The sequence below is a fragment of the Bubalus bubalis genome, chromosome 19 (assembly GCF_019923935.1).
Source record: "Bubalus bubalis isolate 160015118507 breed Murrah chromosome 19, NDDB_SH_1, whole genome shotgun sequence".
Taxonomy (NCBI): Eukaryota; Metazoa; Chordata; class Mammalia; order Artiodactyla; family Bovidae; genus Bubalus; species Bubalus bubalis.
Window position 1 is genome coordinate 15,000,708 of NC_059175.1, and position 22,189 is coordinate 15,022,896.

The following is a 22,189-nucleotide window of genomic DNA, read 5'->3' on the forward strand; positions in this document are numbered from 1 at the left end:
TACTAACACTCAGAACGTCCCTCTCATGCTCCCTCTCAGGAAACTGATTCTCAGACAGGTGGCTTACTCAAAATCACAGAGACAGCCAGTTTCAGAGCCAGGACTTATCTAAAATACTACTAATCAAAGTCATTCTTATTGCCATATTTATTTCCTAGTTTTATATCTTGTTGCGATTGCCATAGCACAGCTTATTTGAGTTAGCAGCCTTTACAGACGCACTTATCTTGCAGTGGGAGCTTGTGGTTGGGCAGAGATATCACTGTCAATGTATCACAAACATTCTTTTCCCTCCAGGCTTCTCTAGGTTGGAGAGAAAATAAAAAGTACTTGCAGCTCACAAAAATGTTGAAGGACACATTTTGCAGGCTTTAATGCTCAAAATAAATCACTCAAGGTTAAAATGAAGTTTCAGCATGACAACTATGAAATAAAAATGCCCTGCTACTCTTGGAAAGGTCTCTTAATGAGTGAATGTTTCCCATTCATCAATGCCATTGTGTTTCGAAAATTAATGCTATCTAAATATTTTCCTTTTTCAGAAAACTGAAGCAACTACTGAGACCCTTCATGATGAAACAAAGTGTTACTAGTAAGCTACATATTTAAAATTCACATTCATTAGTTGTTTGGATTGTGTGCCATGGTAATATGAATGAGTCATCAATATCTGCAAACCCCTTAGCAAGCTGTGGGTACTGATTCTACCCTTCAATTTTGACACATGAAAAAAGCAATATACAAATAAGCTGGCACATTAAAGCATCTAGGTGCCCAGAACATAGGTGACATAAGGTAAATGATGGTCTTGCCGAATCCTGATTCCCCCAGACTGCTTTTAATTATGTATTAAGCAAAGGGAAGGAGCTGATTTTTAAAAATGGATAATGCAACAGCCTTACATTAGCTTTGAAATGCATATATTACTTTTCCTTTTCAACTTCCTGTTTACTATATTAAAATAGTACGCATCCTTTCAGTAAGTTACTATTGTAAGTACAGAAAGATCATGCGAGAATACTACCTGAGGTATAAAAGTTGTGAAGGGTAATCTACGTGTGGAAAAACTGGGGGTAAGTATAAAAATGGCAATTCAAAAGGACTTCTTGAGAACAGGGGTAAAATTGGCCATGAGGTCAACTACAACATAGCTTTGTTTTCTGATCAAACTGTGCCAATTAAGTAGGATAATCTAGTTGTCAAGCTGTATAAATACACGAAGATAAAAAGAGCCAAGCTTTCAGGGTTCAAATTTTGGTTCTATCACTACCAGCTGAATAACCTTGGACAACGACGTAACTTCTCTATGCTTGTGTTTTCTCATTTACTAAAGAAGAAAAATAAAAGTATCTTCCTCATAGGATTGATGAGAGATTGAATTAGCTAATATTCAAATAGTGCTTAACTGGTAATGCCTAGAAGTTAGTAAAAGTTACATGTGTTCTTATTATTACTTCTTTAGCATATTACAATATTTAAATGTTAATCATAAGGTTTGTTCAAAATGTCCTTAAATTTTTTATTATTCACTATATATACCCAGCCACCAATCTTTTCTAAAATATGAAAAGTTGCTTTAATATAATTACTTATTAATATATAGTTAATATAACACAATAATTAATAATTATTAGCAAATACATATTTTGCTAATTTATATTTTACTATATTAAGTGATATTAAAATATTTCTAAAAGTACTATTTATAGTATAAAGTAGCAAGAAATTATTAACTATAATAAATGACTTGAGAAGATTTTGCCTAAAGTACACTGCTGTGGGATAAGTCTATATAGTACTTTCCTGTCTAAAAAGGTCGTTGACAGGCTGAATAATTCACCCAGGCATACATACAAAACAAAACTCTGATCCACAATTTGCAGCTCCTAGCCCAGGAAATCAGCCCATTACCTAACATAATCAGTCCAGGAAGTCAGCCCACTATTTCAGCAACTAGTCAAGAAATGACCCCTGAAACAGTCAGCCCTAAATGGCTAGGGTTTGATTAATAATAGATAGGTTCTCTAAATTTTGCTCCCATTTGTAATTTAGGAAATTTAGGAAATGAAGAAAGCCAACTATGTACTCCTTATCAACTACATAGAATGCTCTGCTTCTAGTCTGTCCCTCTACATACAGCTCCTCTATGCCAACAGCCTCCCAGGATATACCTGAAGCCATCCTGTTTTTTAACTGTAAAGATTTTTCATTCATCTGCCTGCCTTTGGAGTCTGCCAAATATAAGTGATGGTGGCTGACTCCCTTGCTATCTAGCAAGTTTGGAATAAACAGCCATTGCATATTCTGATTTGGGTGATTTTCATTTACTTTCACATGGTATTCACATACAAGAGAGCCCCTGCCCACCAATTGCTATTTAAGATATGTATTTACAGCATTTAATCAAGTAATGGCATTCTCAGAAAGAAATGAAACTAGAGAAAAGGGGAGCCAATGAGTTTACTGCATCTAAGAGTCATTTTTTTTTTCAGATAAAAGGAAAAGTATTTTGCTCTATCACAGAAAATATTTATAATATTCTGAGAAGCAATGAATAAAAAGCATTTGTATTAGAAGTATATAAAAGGACACAATTGACAGATGAAGTCACTTCTACCCAAGGTTGCTGTTGTGGGCAGAAGCATGATATGTTGAACGATTAGTGAAATGAGTTTTCAGCTTAAAACGGAACCACTAGAAAGCTAAAATTGTTAAATCTTCTATTTCTGCATGTACTGAAATAAATCTGTATGACATCAATGAAATATATCTTCTTTATATTCTTTCCTATTTGGGGCTTTGAAATGCTTCTTTGCATTCAGTATGCATTCAGAATGAATACGACTGCTGGATTAAATCTGACCCATAAGAAAGAAAAGAGGAGGCTGAACCAATACTCTGGATAATTTGCTAACAAGGGAAGGAAGAAACACAATAACACAAACAATAGCACTTGTTATGTGGAAGGCACTGTGCTAGGAAAATTGGATATAATTTTCCTTTTAAGATAGGAACTACCATTCCCACTTTACATATGAGGAAACTGAGGCTCAAAGATGAGAGGTTAAATAAACCTGATCTAGTCACCTAACTAGGGGCTTCCCAGGTGGTGCTAGTGGTAAAGAACCCACCTGTCAATGCAGGAGACTTAAGAGATGCGGGTGTGACCCCTGAGCTGGAAGATCCCCTGGAGGAGGGCATGGCAACCCATTCCACTGTTCCTGCCTAGAAAATCCCATAGACAGAGGAGCCTGGAAGGCTATGGTTCATAGGGTCACAAAGAGTCAGACACGACTGAAGTGACTTAGCACACATGCAGTCACCTAGCTAGTCAGTTGTGCAACCAGGGGTCGATCCTGAATTGATCTCATTCCAAAGTCATTGCTCCATAATAATATTTATGTTTAACTACCTCTTTAGAAGTAGTTATCATCAGAGTAAAACAAATCACATAATAACCAACACTGAGAGGAACTGAGGGACTGATTATTTTAAATGAATAGATAATTATAGAAATGAGGAAACAGAAGCCAGGGAAGTAGTGTGACCTACTCAGATAACATTAGTAGTGAAACCCAAGATTCAACCAAACATTATATAAATTAATTTATTTCTTACTTTAATTTGATGTTATTCATTTCAAATGAAAGACTATTCTTTTATGAATAACTCTTTGAAATTAGTTATAAGAAAACATGGGAAAAAATAAAAAATTCAATAATATGGGAATGATTAGAAAAATTACAAGATATACAATAGAATATTTTTTCAGTCACTGAAAATGATGATGTAAGCCACAGACTTGATTAAAAAACTGCTATGAAGTTATCTTAAGTGGAGATAAAAGCAGTTTATAAGACTATGCACAGTTATGCCTTTCCGGCAAAATGTCTATATAATGTCTATATGAATAAATCTGTGTATCATATAATATGCATATAGACATGCACTATTCAACATGTTCTTACACTTATTTATGTTCTGTGTTACAAAACTGTATATGTGAAAAGTCTATTAAAGGTAAGGAAGCCAGAAATAGGATTATCAGAGGTTTTGATTCTTTTCATAGTGTTTGAATTTTTATAAGGGCATGTAATAATAATATCTAATATTCAAAACAAAACAGAGAGCTAACTTAATTTTGAAAAAACAAATTATGTCTGTGTTAAAGAAACTGATCTGCTTCATTGACTCCGCTAAAGCCTTTGACAGTGTGAATCACAACAAACTGTGGAAAATTCTTAAAGAGATGGGAATACCAGATCACCACCTTACCTGCCTCCTGAGAAACTTGTATGCAGGTCAAGAAGCAACAGTTACAACTGGACATGAAACAAGAGACTGTTTCCAAATTGGGAAAGGAATACATCAAGGCTGTATATCGTCACCCTGCTTATTTAACTTATATGCAGAGTATATCATGTGAAGTGCTGGACTGGATCACAAGCTGGAATCAAAACTGCCAGGAGAAATATGGACAAACTCAGATATGCAGATGACAGCACCCTTTTGGCAGAAAAAGTGAAAAGGGACTAAAGAGTCTCTTGATAATGAGGAAAGAGGAGATCGAAAAAGCTGACTTGAGCTCAACATTCAAAAAACAAAGGTCATGGCATCTGGTCCCATCACTTCATGGCAAATAGATGGGGAAACAATGGAAACAGTGACGGATTTTATTTTCTTGGACTCCAAAATCACTGTGGATGCTGACAGCAGCCATGAAATCAAAAGATGCTTGCTCCTTGGAAGAAAATCTATGACAAACCTAGACAGTATATTAAAAAGCAGAGACATCACTTTGCTGACTAAGGTAAGCTATGGTTTTTCCAATAGTCATATATGGATGTGAGAGTTGGACCATAAAAAAGGCTGAGTGCTGAAGAATTGATGTTTTTGAACTGTGCTGCTAGAGAAGACTCTTGAGAGTCCCTTGGACTGCAAGGAGATCAAATCAGTTGATCCTAAAGGAAATTAACCCTGAATATTCATTGGAAGGATTGATGCTGAAACTGAGGCTCCAATGCTTTGGCCACCTGATGCGAAGAGCTGAGTCACTGTAAAAGACCCTGATGCTGGGAAAGACTGAGGGCAGGAGGAGAAGGGGGTGACAGAGGATGAGATGATTGGATGACATCACCAACTCAATGATAGGAGTTTGAGCAAACTCTGGGAGACAGTGAGGGACAGGGAAGCCTGGCATGCTGCAGTCCACATGATTGCAGAGTTGGACACCACTGGGCAATTGAACAACAACAGCAATGAATACTGTACCTTAGTCCAGGATATACTCTAAACTTTAACATCTATAAAAGTGAAAGTGAAGCTGCTCAGTCATGTCCAACTCTTTGCGACCCCATGGACTGTAGCCTACTAGGCTCCTCTGTCCATGGGATTTTCCAGGCAAGAGTACTGGAGTTGGTTGCAATTTCTTTCTCCAGGGGATCTTCCTGACCCAGGGATTGAACTCGGGTCTCCCGCATTGTAGGCAGACGCTTTACACTTTGAGCCAGCAGGGGAAGTCTTAACATCTATAAACATATGAATAAATAAATAAGTGAACATATTTATAACCAACTGTTGAATATATCTGCCTATGTATCTCCCAAACATGTTAGTCTCAACATGTCTACCTATTCCTTATCTTATTACCTTCCCAGTCTTGCTCAACTTGTATTTATGCATGGCCCAAGGAAATAGCATCCTCAATTTATTAACCAAAACCCAGTGATTCTCTCTCTTCCTCTTTCACCGTCACATCTATTAGTTCTCAAGTGCTGTTGGGATTCAGTCTCTCTCAAATTTGTTGATCTCCAGTGTCATTTTAAACTCTCTTATCAGAATTTCCAAAATAACCTAACTAGGTTTAGATGCCTCTCTCAGTCTTTTCCATTCATTCTCCTATTTACCCGCTACACTTTGGCTATACTGACTTCAAAAACACAACTTTATCAGGTCATTCTTAATCTTGTTTTAAACTTCCTAGCAAGGCATAAAATTGTTTTTTGGTTCTGGCCTCTATGTACCTTCCCATCTTGACCCTCAGTCAGAAACATCTCCTTATTCATCCTCCCAATGCTACCATTTTCTTATGCTTAAGAAGAGGCCAAGTCCTCTCCTTTAATTCTCTGCCTATTCTCCTAGTAAGCTCTTGACTGACTGTCCCACGGACTTCACATGAGGATTCTCAGGAGGAAATGCATTCTGATCCTTCACCTTTCCTGCAGAGTTGGCTATTACTCCAACATCCTGTGCATACTTCTTTTATGGTATCTGCCATAATTTTAACATCACTACTGCCTTCCATCCATCTCAGTGATTAGACCCTGAGCTTGTAGAGGGAAAATACTCAATAAATGCTAAATAAATGAAATATATTAAGAATTTGGAAGTTTATTCATTGTCAACATTTTTTACTTTTTAGATGAATGGTTTAAGGATTTTCAAAAAAAAAAGGATCCAAAGTTCACCTAATGGCTGATTATTTTTTTGAGAAATGTTTTCAAAAAAATTTAGTCCAAAACAATGTAATCTTTCTTTAGCAACATAGAAAGCATGATTTATTTATGGACAAAAATGTAGTAAGGAATAACAGATGCTGTCTTATGAGAGTGGGTTCTTTTTCCCTGAGATTAGGGCATCAGATGTCATATCAGATGGCTCAGCTGTATTTTCCAAATGATTTTCTAAGATCCCTTAACCTGTGAAAACAGGATAGGATATATATTAATGGCTGGAGAAAAGCATGAGAATTAAAGTTTTCTTTTTTATTGCTCTATACATTTTCTAAGACTTATTTTATGCATTTTGCTTAAAGCTTGCCATACTCTGTAATTAGCTAAATCTATTATGGTATACAATATCCAAACAAAAAGATTACATATTAATAAAAACATGGGATAGTCTTAAGAGACTATCCCATATTTTTACAATGACTTGCTTTACAACCGAATCATTACAAAAGCCAGCTTTATTTGATAAGCCCATTTATAAACTCATTTTCCTCCAGCTCAAGCCCTCCTAAATGATTTTTGTAACATAACACATACAAAATGCTAGTGGTTTTCTGATGTCCCCAAGGCAAAAAATACTTTATTGTTATTTAAATAAAAGAAATAAAGCAAACAACTCCTATTGAAGAGCCATGAACTATCAGAAGCAATGCATCAATTATGTTTCCATCAGTCCCTAAGGAGAAGGAATCATTAGATGAAACACAACCTCCACAATTTTCATTTTTATCTGGTCGCCGAGCCCCATTTATCACCATCATTTTGGCATTGCTCCTAAAATGACAACTTCCTATAAAATGGCTAAAGTTCAGTTCAGTTCAGTTCAGTAAAATTCAGTCACTCAGTCATATTTGACTCCATGCAACCCCATGGACTGTAGCACACTAGGCTTCCCTGTCCATCACCAACTTCCGGAATTTGTTCAAACTCATGTCCATCCAGTCGGTGATGCCATTCAACTATCTTATCCTCTGTCATCCTCTTCTCCTCCCGCCTTCAATCTTGCCCAGCATCAGGGTCTTTTCCAATGAGTCAGTGCTTCGTATCAGGTGGCCAAAGTACTGGAGCTTCAGCTTCAACATCAGTCCTTCCAATAACTACTCAGGACTGATTTCCTTTAGGGTGGATTGGTTGGATCTTCTTGCAGTCCCAGGGACTCTCAAGAATCTTCTCCAACACCACAGTTGAAAAGCAGCAATTCTTCAGCATTCAGCTTTCTTTCGGAGAAGGCAACCCACTCCAGTAGAGTTGGAAACTCCCATGGATGGAGGAGCCTGGCAGGCTGCAGTCCATGGGGTCTCGAAGAGTCAGACATGACTGAGCAACTTCACTTTCACTTTTCACTTTCATGCATTGGAGAAGGAAATGGCAACCTACTCCAGCGTTCTTGCCTGGAGAATCCCAAGGATGGAGGAGCCTGGTAGGCTGCAGTCTATGGGGTCGCACAGAGTCGGACACCACTGAAGTGACTTAGCAGCAGCAGCAGCTTTCTTTATAGTCCAACTCACACATCCATACATGACTACTGGAAAAACCATAGCTTTGACTAGATGGACCTTAGTTGGCAAAGTAATGTCTCTGCTTTTAATATGCTGTCTAGGTGTGTCATAGCCTTTCTTCTAAGGAGCAAGTGTCTATTGATTTCATGGCTGCAGTCACCATGTGCAGTGATTTTGGAGCCCAAGAAAAGAAAGTCTGTCACTGTTTCCATTGTTTCTCCATCTATTTGCCATGAAGTGATGGGACCAGATGCCATGATTTTAGTTTTTTGAATGTTGAGTTTATGCCAACTTTTTCACTCTCCTCTTTCACTTTCACCAAGAAGTTCTTTAGTTCTTCTTCACTTTCTGCCATATGGGTGGTGTCATCTGCATATTTGAGGTTATTGATATTTCTCCCAGTAATCTTGGGTCTAGCAAAATAGCTAATGGTGAATTTTAAATAGTCTTATTTCTCTAAAGGTATTAGTTGTCTAATATGTTGGCCCTCTTCAAGCTTAAAAGTGATTACTCTTCATAATTTTTTATTTTTTAACCTTTTACATAACTAAATAGAATTTTAAAGTATCTTCCATGTATTAAAGGTGAAGTCATGAGCTCTGGGTCTAGTTTTCAGATTCAGAATACTCAAATGTTCCTTTTTTACTTTTTAAGATTACATTAGTGTATTAAGAATATGTGAAGATTCAGGAAGAGAGGATCTACTCTTAGTGGTAAAAGCAAATTACATATAAAAATAATTTTGACTTTAACACCTTGTATTTGTCAAATACTATATACAAGGTCTTCTAGTAAAATTAAAATATATTACCTCATTTAATCCCTACAATAACATTAGCATACAGGCAGTATTATTTCCAATTTACCAACAGGGATACTGAATCCCAGAGACACTGAGGTACTTGACAAAGAGTAACTAAAAGGAAGAGCCAGACCTCAAATTCTTGGCTGGCAGCATGCTGAGGTTTTTAGCCTCTTTGATTCCTAACCATCTGATATCTGATTTTAAAAAAAATGGGTGAAGATGGTCAAAACGTTCAAGTTTCCAGTTACAAAATAAGTAAGTTCATCCACAGGATATCCATCCATGAGTCCTATGGATGGACTTATTTTATAACTGGAAACTTGTATGTTTTGACCACCCGTACAGCATGGTGACTGTAGTTAATAATACTGTATTGCATGTCTGAAAGGTGCTAACAGAGTAGATCTTAAAACTTCTCATTACAAAAAAAAAAAAATATTGTAACTATGTATGATAATTGATGTTAACTAGGCTTATTGTGATGGTCATTTCACAATATATACCGGAACTTCTCTGGTGGTCCAATGGTTAAGACTTGACATGCCCAATGCAGAGTACCTGGGTTCAATCCCTGGTCAGGGAATTAGATTCTACATGCCACAACTAAAGACCCCACATGGCACAACAAAGACCTTGCACACATCAACCAAGACTCGAAGCAGCCCAGGAAATAGATAAATGATTTTTAAAATGTCAAATAATTCATGTTGTACATTTGAAACTAATAGTGTTATATGTCAATTATATCCCAATTAAAAAATGAATCCCCATATTCATACCCTGTAACAAATGTTTATGTCTGCCATCAATATAAACTCCTTGAGGGTAGAGATCCAGTCTTGATTTTTGTATTCCCAGGACTGAATATATAGCACAACATATTTAGGCTCTAAATATTCATTCATCCAATCATCCAGCAGATACTTATTGAACCCCTAAAATATGCCAGCCCTGGGACAGATGCTGGAGACAGGACTGTTAGCAAAACCAGACATAGCCACTTCTCTCCTGTAGCTTACAGCCTAGCGGGGAAGAAGATGTTAACTAAGTAATTCTACTGATGAAGGATTAATTACATATTGAGATAAATGCTCTGAAAGAAAGAAAGTTCATTGAAATAAATGACAAAAGAATCTGATCTCATCTTATGGGTGCAGGAAGCCTTCAAAGAAAGAATTCTCTAGCTGACATATGAAGGATGAGCCGGATTTTTTAATGGGCAAAGGTTACAAAGCCCCTGAGGAGGGACAGAGAGCTAGTGGGAAAGTACAGCAGCTTAAGGCTAGAGAGGCAGACAGGGACTGACTAGGCTGGGATTCTCAGTCCATGTCAGAATTTAGATATTTATCATAAGAGCAGAGAATCCATGGAAGGTTTCTAAGAAGGGAATGTATGTCTATGTTATGTAACAAAGATCACTCTGGCCATAGTACAGAGAAAAAAGACTGACAAGATCAAGAAATTTCCCAGGTGATCATCCATGCTCAGTAATGTGCTGGGCAATGTAAAAAAATTGAGTCAAGCAGATAAGTAGCTTTTTTTTTTTTGCTTAATGCTTTTAAAATGATTTGACTTACAAGTATTATGATTTACATAATTTTTGCTTTTTGGCTATATACCTACAACTTACTTGTTCAAGTAATATTTATTAAGCCAGGCACTATAATGTGCCAGGCACAGTTCTAAGTGTTAGGGTTACAGGAATAATAAAAACAAAATACTCCAATGGAGCTTATCCTCTAATGAAAGTGAGGGACAATATACAAGTAAACAAATGAAAAAAATAAGATGATTGCAAATAAAGATAAGTGCTACCAAGAAAAAAAAAAAAAGAAAGAAAAACAGCTACAAGTAGTCAGAAAAGGCCTCTCTGAGAAGACAGCATTTGATCAAAAACAAGAACAGCCAGCCATGCAGACTGGGGGAAGAGCAGAGGCCAAGACCTGAGGGCGAGACTACACTTGAATATAGGGAGGAAACCGCAAAAGCAGTAGTGTAGTCAAAGTGACTTGAGTAAGGAGAACGGTGGAGGGATGGTCAAGAACATGGGCTGCTCGGTTCTTCTGGGGTCGGATCATTAGCATTCTGAGGAACTGATAAGGCATTAACATTTTACCCTTTGGCAAATTCAGTATATGGCAGTGGGAAGCCATAGGACATTTTGATACATGCTCTGTTTCAAATAACATGCTCTGATGTACCTGCCTGCTCTGGGGTAGGGAGGAGTAGACTGTCGCAGAAAGAATAGTAGCAGTAAGATATATGCAGCTGGTGCAGTGGTCTAAGCAAGTGAAAATGGTGATTTGACTACTAGAGGAAGATGAAGAAAAACAAATGGATTCAGGACACATTTTGAAGATATTGTCAACTATACTTGGTTGACAGAAAATGTCTATTTTCATTAGATTACAAGACTTTGTTATTTCAAGGAAATCTAATGCAAATACTTTAGCAAAAGAAATAATTTATCTAAGGATAAATCAGACATAATATAAATTCAGACTTTGACACATCAAGTTTGTTTAAAAGTAGAACATGTCTTAAAGAACAGACTCATGGTTGTCTAGGGAAAAATGGACTGTTAGTTTGGGGTTGGTAGATTACATCTGGAATGCATAAATGACACGATTCTAATGTATGCTGCTAAGTCACTTCAGTCGTGTCCGACTCTGTGCGACCCCAGAGACGGCAGCCCATCAGGCTCCACCATCCCTGGGATTCTCCAGGCAAGAAACTGGAGCGGGTTGCCATTTCCTTCTCCAATGCATGAAAGTGAAAAGTGAAAGTGAAGTCGCTCAGTCGTGTCCGACTCTTAGTGACCCCATGGACTGCAGCCTATCAGGCTCCTCTGTCCATGGGATTTTCCAGGCAAGAGTACTGGAGTGGGGTGCCATTGCTTTCTCCGGATTCTAATGTATAGCAGAGGGAATTATATTTGGTATCTTGTGATAAACCATGATAGAAAAGAATATAAAAAACTGTATATATGTATATAACTAAGTCACTGTATAGCAGAGAATGGCACAACACTGTAAATCAACTATACTTCAATATAAAAGTAGAATATGTCTGCATTATTTTATTCAGGGTTTTTCCTACTTTTATAGGTGACATGAGAGTTATAATGGGGGACGTTCACTTACTAAGAGCACTTCTAGGATAAAGATTCAAGAGAAAAGTGAAAGATACTCCACTACCAATTACACCTTTTACTCTAATTTGTTACAGATCTTCAGTTTCCCCTGCCCATAAAATTCCTAGGACTCCACGGAATTTACCAGGTTCATGGAATAAATAAAACACATCAGAGTCTACTTTTGCCTGAATAATATTTTAGTAACAAAATGTTAAACCTCAGAGGATCAAATTTTAACATATTTACTTCTTCAAAACTGTAAGAGGTTCCTGTGAAATTTTCAAGGTTTTATTTTTGTCTTTGAAGAAAAAGGAATGTTAGTTTTCCACTGATTTAGAGAACACTATTTCAGTTGTGATGGTTAAATGACGAGAGGGTTGGAAATGAGGCAAAAAAGAAATTGAAAGCTCAACTGACAAGTTTCACATAAAACATTTTACATGAGACATAAATTCTACTGACATACCTTAAACTATGACATTAAGAACAACTTGTAGAATGAAAGTCTTTAGCCTCCTAAGTGTTTATAGTCTACCAAGTATGAATTTCAGTCACCAAACTCAGATGTGCAAAACATGATAGTTTCACAGCAAGTGAATCTAACTAGTATAGTTAGCTCTCATTTTCTTTCTGTAAACTAGGACAACAATTTTCAGGGCAAAGAATCTGCTTCCAGTTCAAAGCTTAGTTTCTCTTTGCTAAACAGGATTTTCTCCTCCTTTTCTCCCATCCTTGATCCCTGAGAGGACTCAGGGAGGCACAGAGCTTACCTGAATCAGGGCATCTGAGATAGTAGAGAGGAGGGCAAATGGTCTGTGGGTGTCCTTTGCCAATACAGACTCTGGGTGGGGGAGGGCTGGTCTTCTTTTCAAAGTATAAGAAAGGTTTTTATGCACTTTCCAAGTGCAAGAAAAATGAGCTTCTGTATCAATCATTCTTTCCTTTTCAATCAATTGTTTATGCCAGAGTTCACATTTAACTCCTTCAGGACTTTATCTTTGGATTCTCAAAAATCTTTTCTGTCAAAGAGCCCAGTTCTTACAAATCCAAGTCATTTGTTTTCAAGACTACTGTTTCACAGAGAATTAAAAACATCATCAGCATCATTATCATCATCAACAAAACAAGCAAGCAAGTAGACAAAGACCCCCAAAGTCCCACTACATTAACGTATTTTTTCTAAATTGTTTATGCCCTTTACTTGTGGACAATGCACGTGTAGAAATATCTAGTTAAGTGTTGGAGGAAAAAAAAAACAAGAAGGGACACATACAAGGGGAACATCAGTCCCCTTGTAAGACTACCCACTGCAATGAGATTTCTGAACTTGTTATATAACTGATAAACTTCACATCCAGGAAAGTTAATTTTTTTTATATCCTTAATTTAGAACATTAGTATAACACTACAAATTAAGGACAGCAAATTCATTAGGTTGCTTTGGTGGTTAAAACTATTTAGTATGTGACCATTTTTCACTCCTTAACACTCAAAAGCATAAACCGGTATAATAATAGCTGCTGTAATTAAGTCTATCTCCTGTGTGCCAGGTGCTGAGCTTATCCTCGTCTCCCAGATTTCTGTATGGTTAAGAAAGCTTTCAAATACAACAAACAGAAAAACTGATTACATATAGCTTAAACAGATAGGGTTTATTTTCTCATCCATTAAGAAATCTGAAATTGCAGGCTGCAAGATGGCATTGTGATGTTTAAGGCTTTAGGCATTGTGATGTTTAAGGCAGGAAGAAGGGGAAGCATCCAGACCAGCCATATCTGTCTCTTTTGCACACAAGAAAAAGCTTTTCAGGAAGGTCCTGGGAGATTTCTGCCTATTTCTCATTGACCTGTATTATGTCCCATAGTCAATGAGCTACAAGGGAAATTGGAAAAGTTTGTTTTCAGGATGTGCTTTGTTCTATTTTTTGGGGGTGGAGGGGTCCTCCAAAGTAAAGGCAGGCAAGGGAGGAGGAGACTGGAAAGAGGTACTAAATTAGTGTACTAAATAGGTCTGTCATGACTGCATTTGATACAGCTCCAAAATTATGTATTAGATGCTAAAAATACAACTGGGAGAAGCCTCAAAAGAAATCTAATTTCTATATTTTTAATAAAATGTTTGTTGCTCATTCATTTATTCATACTGAATTCCTATATGCACAGCAGGGAATACAACCCCAAAAGATCTTTTTTTCCTGTAGAGCTTATACTCTAGTGGGGATAGACAAAAAATAAAACAAATATATACTTGGTGGCAATAAGCACCATAAAGAAAAATAAACTGTAAGAAAATAGAGAACATATGTGAAGGGTTACTTAGGGTCATCAGATAAGGTCTCTCTAAGTAAGTGCCTTTTGAGTAGAGATGTGAATGAAGCAGGACATTCATGGATATTCCAGGGCGGAGCCTTCTGGGTAGAAGGAACAATAAATGCTTGGTGTGTGCTAAAGACAATGAGGGGACTAGCACTGCTGTAGCAGAGAGGATGAGGAGACAAGTGACCAGTGATTCCATCAGAGAGAAATCAGGGATGACTGTACAGTAAATCCCACTTTAAGTGAATAATCACCAGTTAAAGTTCTAACGCAGCCCTGTCACCAAGTTTCCAATGGGAAGGTAAAACCAGTGCCTGTGTGTATCAGGTACTTGACACATATCAGCATATTTAACTCTAAAATCTAGTTTACAAATGAGGTATCTGAGGCTCATCCTGGTTAAGGATCTTATGCTGTGTGTGCTTAGTTGCTCAGTTATGTCTGACTCTTGGAGACCCCCTGGACTATAGCTCGCCAGGCTCCTCTGTCCATGGGGACTCTACAGGCAAGAATACTAGAGTGGGCTGCCATGCCGTCCTCCAGGGAATCTTCCCAACCCAGGTTTCCCTCATTGCAGGTGGATTCTTTAACATCTGAGCCACCAGGGAAGCCCAAGAATACTGGAGTGGGTAGCCTATCCCTTCTATAGGGGGTCTTCCCAACCGAGGAATTGAACTGGGGTCTCCTGCATTCTTTACCAGCTCAGCTACCACAGAAGTCCCTAAGGCTCTCATAGTCTCTATTATAGACAAAATAGGTCCTCTTCATTTTGGCATATGACCTGCTGGCCCTTATTTTATAGTTGTGCTAGAATGCTTGATTAAAACACAATTGAACAGCTTTATTTCACAGATGATTCATTCAGAGCCTTAACTATATTGATCTGTGTTTTGAGTGTCAAAAAAGATACAGTTTACAGAATATTTTCATATTTGATATACTACTACTGAAGTGACTTAGCACAGCACATATGAAAATACAGGCTAATATTTTTGTGGAAAGTTAACTGTGAAATGCTGCTATATATGACAGTCCCATGTGTATTTATTATGCTGATGGTTAATGAGGAAGAAGGATACAAGTACCACTTGCTATTTGAATCTATCTGGTTCCTGAGTTCAGACAGTGAGGAATAAGAACCCACAGAGAAACTATCATCAAACCTGTGTTCAAATTTATTTAGTTCCTGATTTAAAGCGGGGGGCAGGGGGAGGATAACTGTGTATTTTGATGGATGAGCAGTGCTTTAGCAATTTCATCTAAGATTTGAAAAGGTAACACCCTCAAATATACTTTGTTATATTCAGTAAATAACTGTAATCTCAAATAGAATTATCATATTTCTCATTAAAAATACCCATTTGTTTGCTTTGAAACAATGAATTTTCAAAGTAAGCATTTTCAAAGTAAGCATTTCAAAGTAAGCATGAATATAATGGTTGTTCTACAATGATGGTTACTTACTTATATCCAGGCAGAGACATTATAAAATATTTATTAGCACTAGCATATCTTCAAGAGAAAGGGAACAGCTCTGTGACAGAGGGCACCATGTTTCATAAGATCTCTGATTTTAAAATCTTTTTACTTGCCAAATGAAGCCAAATTAATAATTCAGCTTGCTCTCAAATGCCACAATCAATACAACAGCTTCTAACTCAACTGGGGAACAATACTTTAAAAGACAATTACCTCATACAACAGTTCTCTCTTGTTTGGAATCAGACATATTAAAAAAAAAATCAAGTTCTTCCAAAAAAGAGGAAGTATTTACTAGCAGCCAGGAAAATGCAGCATACAGCAAAAGCCGTACATCTTTTGCTTACATCCATGAGCAAAGTGAGCTATCTATAAACGACAGATGGGAGCTGGGAAAAAAAACAACCTAAAGTAATGATTCTGAAACATTAAAGAACACATGAATTACCTGGGGAACTTACCAAAATGCAGATTCTGATTCAGTAAGTAGAGAGGGGCCCAGGATAGTATATTTCTAACTAGTTCTTAGATGATGCTGATGGTACTTGTCCAAGGATTTGGCTTTGGGTAAGCAGTCCTAAAATACACTATTTGCAAAGGCATCTGGGATGCCTATATTACATGAGTTAAGATAATACCTTAGTTGTTTCTTTAAAAAATACTGTTATATTTAACTGGTAGGAAAAGCAATGGTAAATTTTCCAAAACTAAAAGCAAACAAAATACCCACAAAGTATCAATCACCATTATAAAGTTAACCTTCAAAATTATAAAAATTTCAACTTATATTTGAGATTGGGGAAAAAAAGACAAATTTGAATATTAAGAACTTTGAAGTCTCTTACTGAGGAGATCCAACCTTCTTAGCCGGGGATGTAAACTGGAGATGTCCATGTCCACATAAAAGACTTGACTATCTTTCAGAGGATAAATATAGTGTAGCAACTGGACAGGAGCAAGGATGGAAGGTAAACAACTTCCATTGTGCTTGTTATCAAAGTGACCAAAGTTGGGGACTGGCTAAATAAATTATGGTATATCCATAAAATATACTATTTTATTTTATTTCATCTATAAAGTAAAATACTAGGTAGTGAGTAAAATATTGATATATATAGCTTTACAGCTAATGACATGGGAGAATGTTTACAAAATACTGTTGGTAAGAAAAAAGGCTAGAGACTAGTATGGGCAAAATTATTCTACTTAAATATATGCAAACATTAGAAAATAATTTGTTTTTTCCCCTTATCTGAATGTTTTATTTGGCTTTAAATAAAATTACTTTAATAAAAGCAAATGAATAAACACATTTTTCCAGAACACAAATACATTGGTTTTAGATTTATATTTCCCAAATTCAGATCTTAAGTAAGTTACTCAGTCCCTTTACATACGAATCACTTTTCTCATCTAAAAAGAAGGCAAAAAGGGCAGCTATAAGAACTAATATATGCTAATATGTGTAAAATGCTTAAAACAGAACCTGACTGATAGTAGAGTTGGCTGTTTTTTCTTTTTTAAATGATTTAACTGATCTCTTGCTGATGCCATGTCTAAGAAGATGATAAGTTATCACAACATTTCTGCTTTGACTCTTGGGTCTGCATATTAGCTTCAGGACCTTTGGAGATAGTGGGCACATGAAAGGCTCTAAATCAGAACAAAAACACCCTGAAGTGGTCAAATGGCAATTAAGGCAGAACTCTATACACAGTTACTCAGTATTTTTAAACATGCAGTACAATGACTATTCATAAGAGAATAAACTGGTTTAATCGTTCTAGGATATAATTTGGTAATATGTACTAAACTAGCATCCTAACAATCCTGAACCTAGTTTACCTTAAGCAAAGTGGACAAGATACTCAGAACACAAAGATTTAAATTTAAGGATGCCAACTTATAATAACCAAAACTTGAAGACAATCTAAGTTTTCAAATAGTGAGGTATGGATGAAATCGTATTTAACATATTCACACATGATGTTTAATTATAAAGGGAAATGTTTAATGACATAGAAAACACTCTAGAACATTAAATTTTAAAAAGTTGAAGATATATCTAGAGATTGAATAGGAACTAACTGTTCTTCTAAAGATTTTGAATATAAGACGCATTAGGAGGGTTACAGGAAGTCAATATTCTAAAAGAAAAACAAAGATTTAATGTTTAAAAGAAAATTCCCTATCAGTTATTCCTGTATATTGGGTTTTAAGGAGATACAGCTTTTACCCCAGAAAAGGATATAAATTAAGTTGAATTTATTTATTTGGGTCTTTATTCAGATAGCTCCTTCAGGATACATGCAACAACTATAAAAATATATCTGCAACTCAAGTTGTTAGTTTCTTCAGCAGTGATGTATGTTGTACTCTGTTCTATATATTTTAAGCCTTGAAAGTAATAATGTACTTTACTTTCTCCCAAAAGTGACCCTTTAATATCTTTTAAGTATTTTTTCCCTTCAACAGATCTACTTAAAAGATATTTATTTAGCTCCTAATAGGGGTTAGGTAAAAATACAACTGAAGAATCGCTGCCTTCTAGGAGTTCCAGTAAAAGATGCCACCAAACAATAAATGATGTCTTCCTACAGTGGCTCAGACCAGGAGTTCACATGTGGACAAGGGAAAAAAGCTAAGTGATACTTCAGGTTGCTTTGATAAAACAAAAACAAAAGTTTTTACATATATTATACAATGACAAAAATTAGGTTTATATTCTATGTTTAAACTTCAAAACATAATATAGAGCAAATACACATAGGTTGAAAATTTAAATTTGAATAGGAGGCTTTATTATTTTAATAAATAACTCCCCCAAATAATTTTATTTTTTTCATACCGAGGAAGAGGAGGCACATCTTCCCTTAACAGTCTCTGTACTGGTTAGAATCCCTCAGATGTACATCAAGCTAAAGACATGGCTTAAGGGTAGATTCCTTAGTAATGCTTTCTCTCAGACAATTAAAGCTACTATTTACTTGAAAACTAAAAAGTCTTAAAGATACAAATATTCCAAGATACTTTTCATTAAGAATCAGTATTAGTTTTCTATTATTATATTTATTATATTGGTTGCTTACTGTTCTTGTGGCTAACTTATTTTTTTGCACTTTATATTTATTAGCTCATGAAATCCTCATAAGCCACCATAAATGGTAGGTAGTATTAGCCCCATTTTAGCAAAGAAATTAAGGCACAGAGATTTTATATGTATTTAAAGTTAATTAAATAATGGAAGATAGGCAGGAATAAAACCCACAATCTGTGTCCAGAGCCCATGCTTAACACTATTATTTTATCCTGACTCCTAAAAACTAGAAGCAAAGGTCATGCTTCAAAATCTGAAAAACATAAATGCAGGCCTGAAAAGATTAATGTGCTTAGAGGGTATAAAGCATGTGGAACCATAAAGAGCTAAAAATGTAAACTTAGAATATTTACGTAAATTACTAGATAGCTGATGAATAAATGAATTGTTAGGAAAAAAATTAAAATATATTGAAAAATGTATAGCTCCAATCTGTTGAGAATGAACTAGAGGGAATTATCAAGTCCTTTTCTGAGGGCCAAACACTGAGTTTTATGAATAAGCAACCCTGATCTATTGTACTTTCCAGCGTCTATTACCAACACTATATGAGCCAATCCCAAAGAAAGGCAATGCCAAAGAATGTTTAAACTACTGCAGAATTGCACTCATCTCACATGCTAACAAAGCTCAAAATTCTCCAAGTCAGGCTTCAACAGTACGTGAACTAAGAACTTCCAGATGTTCAAGCTGGATTTAGAAAAGGCAGAGGAACCAGAGATCAAACCGCCAACATCTGTTGGATCATCAAAAAAGCAAGAGCATTCCAGAAAAACACGTACTTCTGCTTTATTGACTACACCAAAGCTGTCGACTGTGTGGATCACAACAAACTGTGGAAAATTCTTAAAGAGATGGGAATATCATACCACCTTACCTGCCTCCTTAGAAATCTGTATGCAGATCAAGCAGCAACAGATAGAACTGGACATGGAATAATGGACTGGTTCCAAATTGGTAAAGGAGCACGTCAAAGCTGTATATTGTCACCCTGCTTATTTAACTTATATGCAGAGTACGTCATGAGAAATGCTGGGCTGGATGAAGCACAAGCTGGGATCAAGATTGCCGGGAGAAATATCAATAGCCTCAGATATGCAGATGATACCACCCTTATGGCAGAAAGTGAAGAACTAAAGAGCCTCTTGATGAAGGTGAAAGAGGAGAGTGAAAAAGTTGGCTTAAAGCTCAACATTCAGAAAACTAAGATCATGCATGGCATCTGATCCCATCACTTCATGACAAATAGATGGGGAAAAAATGGAAACAGTCATAGACTTTCTTTTCTTGGGCTCCAAAATCACTGTAGATGGTGACTGCAGCCATGAAATTAAAGGACACTTGCTCCTTGGAAGAAAAGTTATGACCAACCTAGACAGCATATTAAAAAGGAGAGATATTACTTAGCTGAGAAAGGTCCATACAGTCAAAGCTATGGTTTTTCCAGTAGTCATGTATGAATGTGAGAGTTGAACCATAAAGAAAGCTGAGCACTGAAGAATTGATGCTTTTGAGCTGTGGTATTGGAGAAGACTCTTGACAGTTTCTTAGACTGCAAGGAGATCAAGCCAGTCCATCCTAAAGGAAATCAATCCTGAATATTCATTGGAAGGACTGATGCTGAAGCTCCAATACTTTGGCCACCTGATATGAAGAACTGACTCATTGGAAAAGACCCTGATGCTAGGAAAAATTGAAGGCAGGAGGAGAAGGGGACGACAAAGGATGAGATGGTTGGATAGCATCACTGACTCAATGGATATGAGTTTGGTCAGCTCCAGGAGTTGGTGATGGACAGGGAAGCCTGGCGTGCTGCAGTCCATGGGGTCGCAGAGTTGGACATGACTGAGTGACTTAACTGACTGACTGATCCAAAGGCCCTAGTGTTGTGTGCTCAGTCGTGTCCAACTCTTTAAGACCCCATGGACTGTAGCCCACTATGTTCCTCTGTCCATGGAATTTTTCAGGCAAGAATACTGGAGCAGGTTGCCATTTCCTCCTACGGGGTATCTTCCCGACCCTGGGATCCAACCTGGGTCTCCTGCAGTGGCAGGCAGATTCTTTATCACGCCTTTAAATATTTTGTATCTATAAAACCTCAGAGCAGCCCCTGTCATTGAAGTGCTCAGTAGGTGTTAACAGCTATCATCACCATCATTGCCATTTAAATATATTACTAATATTATGGTGCATAAAGCACCTAACACCAATTGCACAAGGACTGCTTTTGCTTATTTAGGGATTCTTCCATATACTTTTAGTGATGTGTGTGCTGTGCTTAGTGACTCTATTGTGTCTGACTCTTTGCAACCCCATGGACTGTAGCCCACCAGGTTCCTCTGTCCATGGGGATTCTCCAGGCAAGAATACTGGAGAAAACATGTATACAAAAATTGAAGAATACATGCCCTCCTCCAGGGTATCTTCCCAACCCAGGGATCGAACACAGATCTACCACATGGCAGGTGGATTCTTTACCATCTAAGCCACCAGGGAAGCCCAATAATTCAGGAGTGGGTAGCCTATCCATTCTCTAGGGGATCTTCCCAACTCTGGAATTGAACTTGGGTATCCTGCATTGCAGGCAGATTCTTTACCAGCTGAGCTAGTGGTATTTTTGTGCAAATCAACTGAAAGAGATATGTGAATTTTCCTCTTTAGGTCTAGCAAATCAGATCCAATGTGTCTTGTCAGAAGATCTGTCAGTCTTCTAAATCACTGAAAATGATAAAATTCAGAATCAATCTGTCGAGATGCAAAGGCTGGAATAGCAGTTTATGCTGTCTGGTGTTACTTGGAAATGAAACGTGTAAGAAGAAAAACAAAAGAGAACTGATAATATCTTATCTTTAAATCTCAATTCCCAGTATTCTATATGCCTCTCAACTCTCGAGGTTTTACTAAATTTCTTATTTTAACTTTCCTTTCAATAGTAGCAGTAACTATTGAAGGCTTTTACTACACGAAGCATGTATCATTTAATCACCTCAACAGCATGGCAAGGCAGTCATCCTGAACTTTTCTCAGGAAGAGACACAGCCCTTGAAATTGGACCAATTTGGTCTGGAACCACAGCTTTGCCATGTATCAACAGTAGAACACTGGACATGTTTTTACCTCTTTGTATATCAGTTCTTTCATATGTAAATAGGGGGTAAATGCAGAATACTATAAAATCAGAAATATCATTTTTTCTATTTATAGAATAGAAACTTTATAAATAAGCTTATGTCATATGAACGGAGGAGCCTGGTAGGCTGCAGTCCATGGGGTCGTGAACAGTCAGACATGACTGAGCGACTTCACTTTCACTTTTCACTTTCACGCATTGGAGAAGGAAATGGCAACC

General features: G+C 36.9%; 1 protein-coding gene across 12 annotated transcripts in view; it reads right to left on the minus strand.

Moving 5' to 3' along the window:
* The window catches only part of RNF180 (ring finger protein 180), a 305,707-nt gene that overhangs the window by 148,130 nt on the left and 135,388 nt on the right, over positions 1-22,189 (minus strand). Inside the window, exon 6 of one of the 12 annotated variants that reach the window (XM_044932405.2) lies at positions 6,435-6,698. The exons of the other annotated variants lie outside the window; for them this stretch is intronic. Within the exon in view, the coding sequence (XP_044788340.2) occupies positions 6,684-6,698 (15 nt within the window). The 3' untranslated portion in view covers positions 6,435-6,683. Of the gene's footprint in view, positions 1-6,434; positions 6,699-22,189 lie in introns of those variants that run through there. 12 annotated transcript variants of the gene reach the window in all.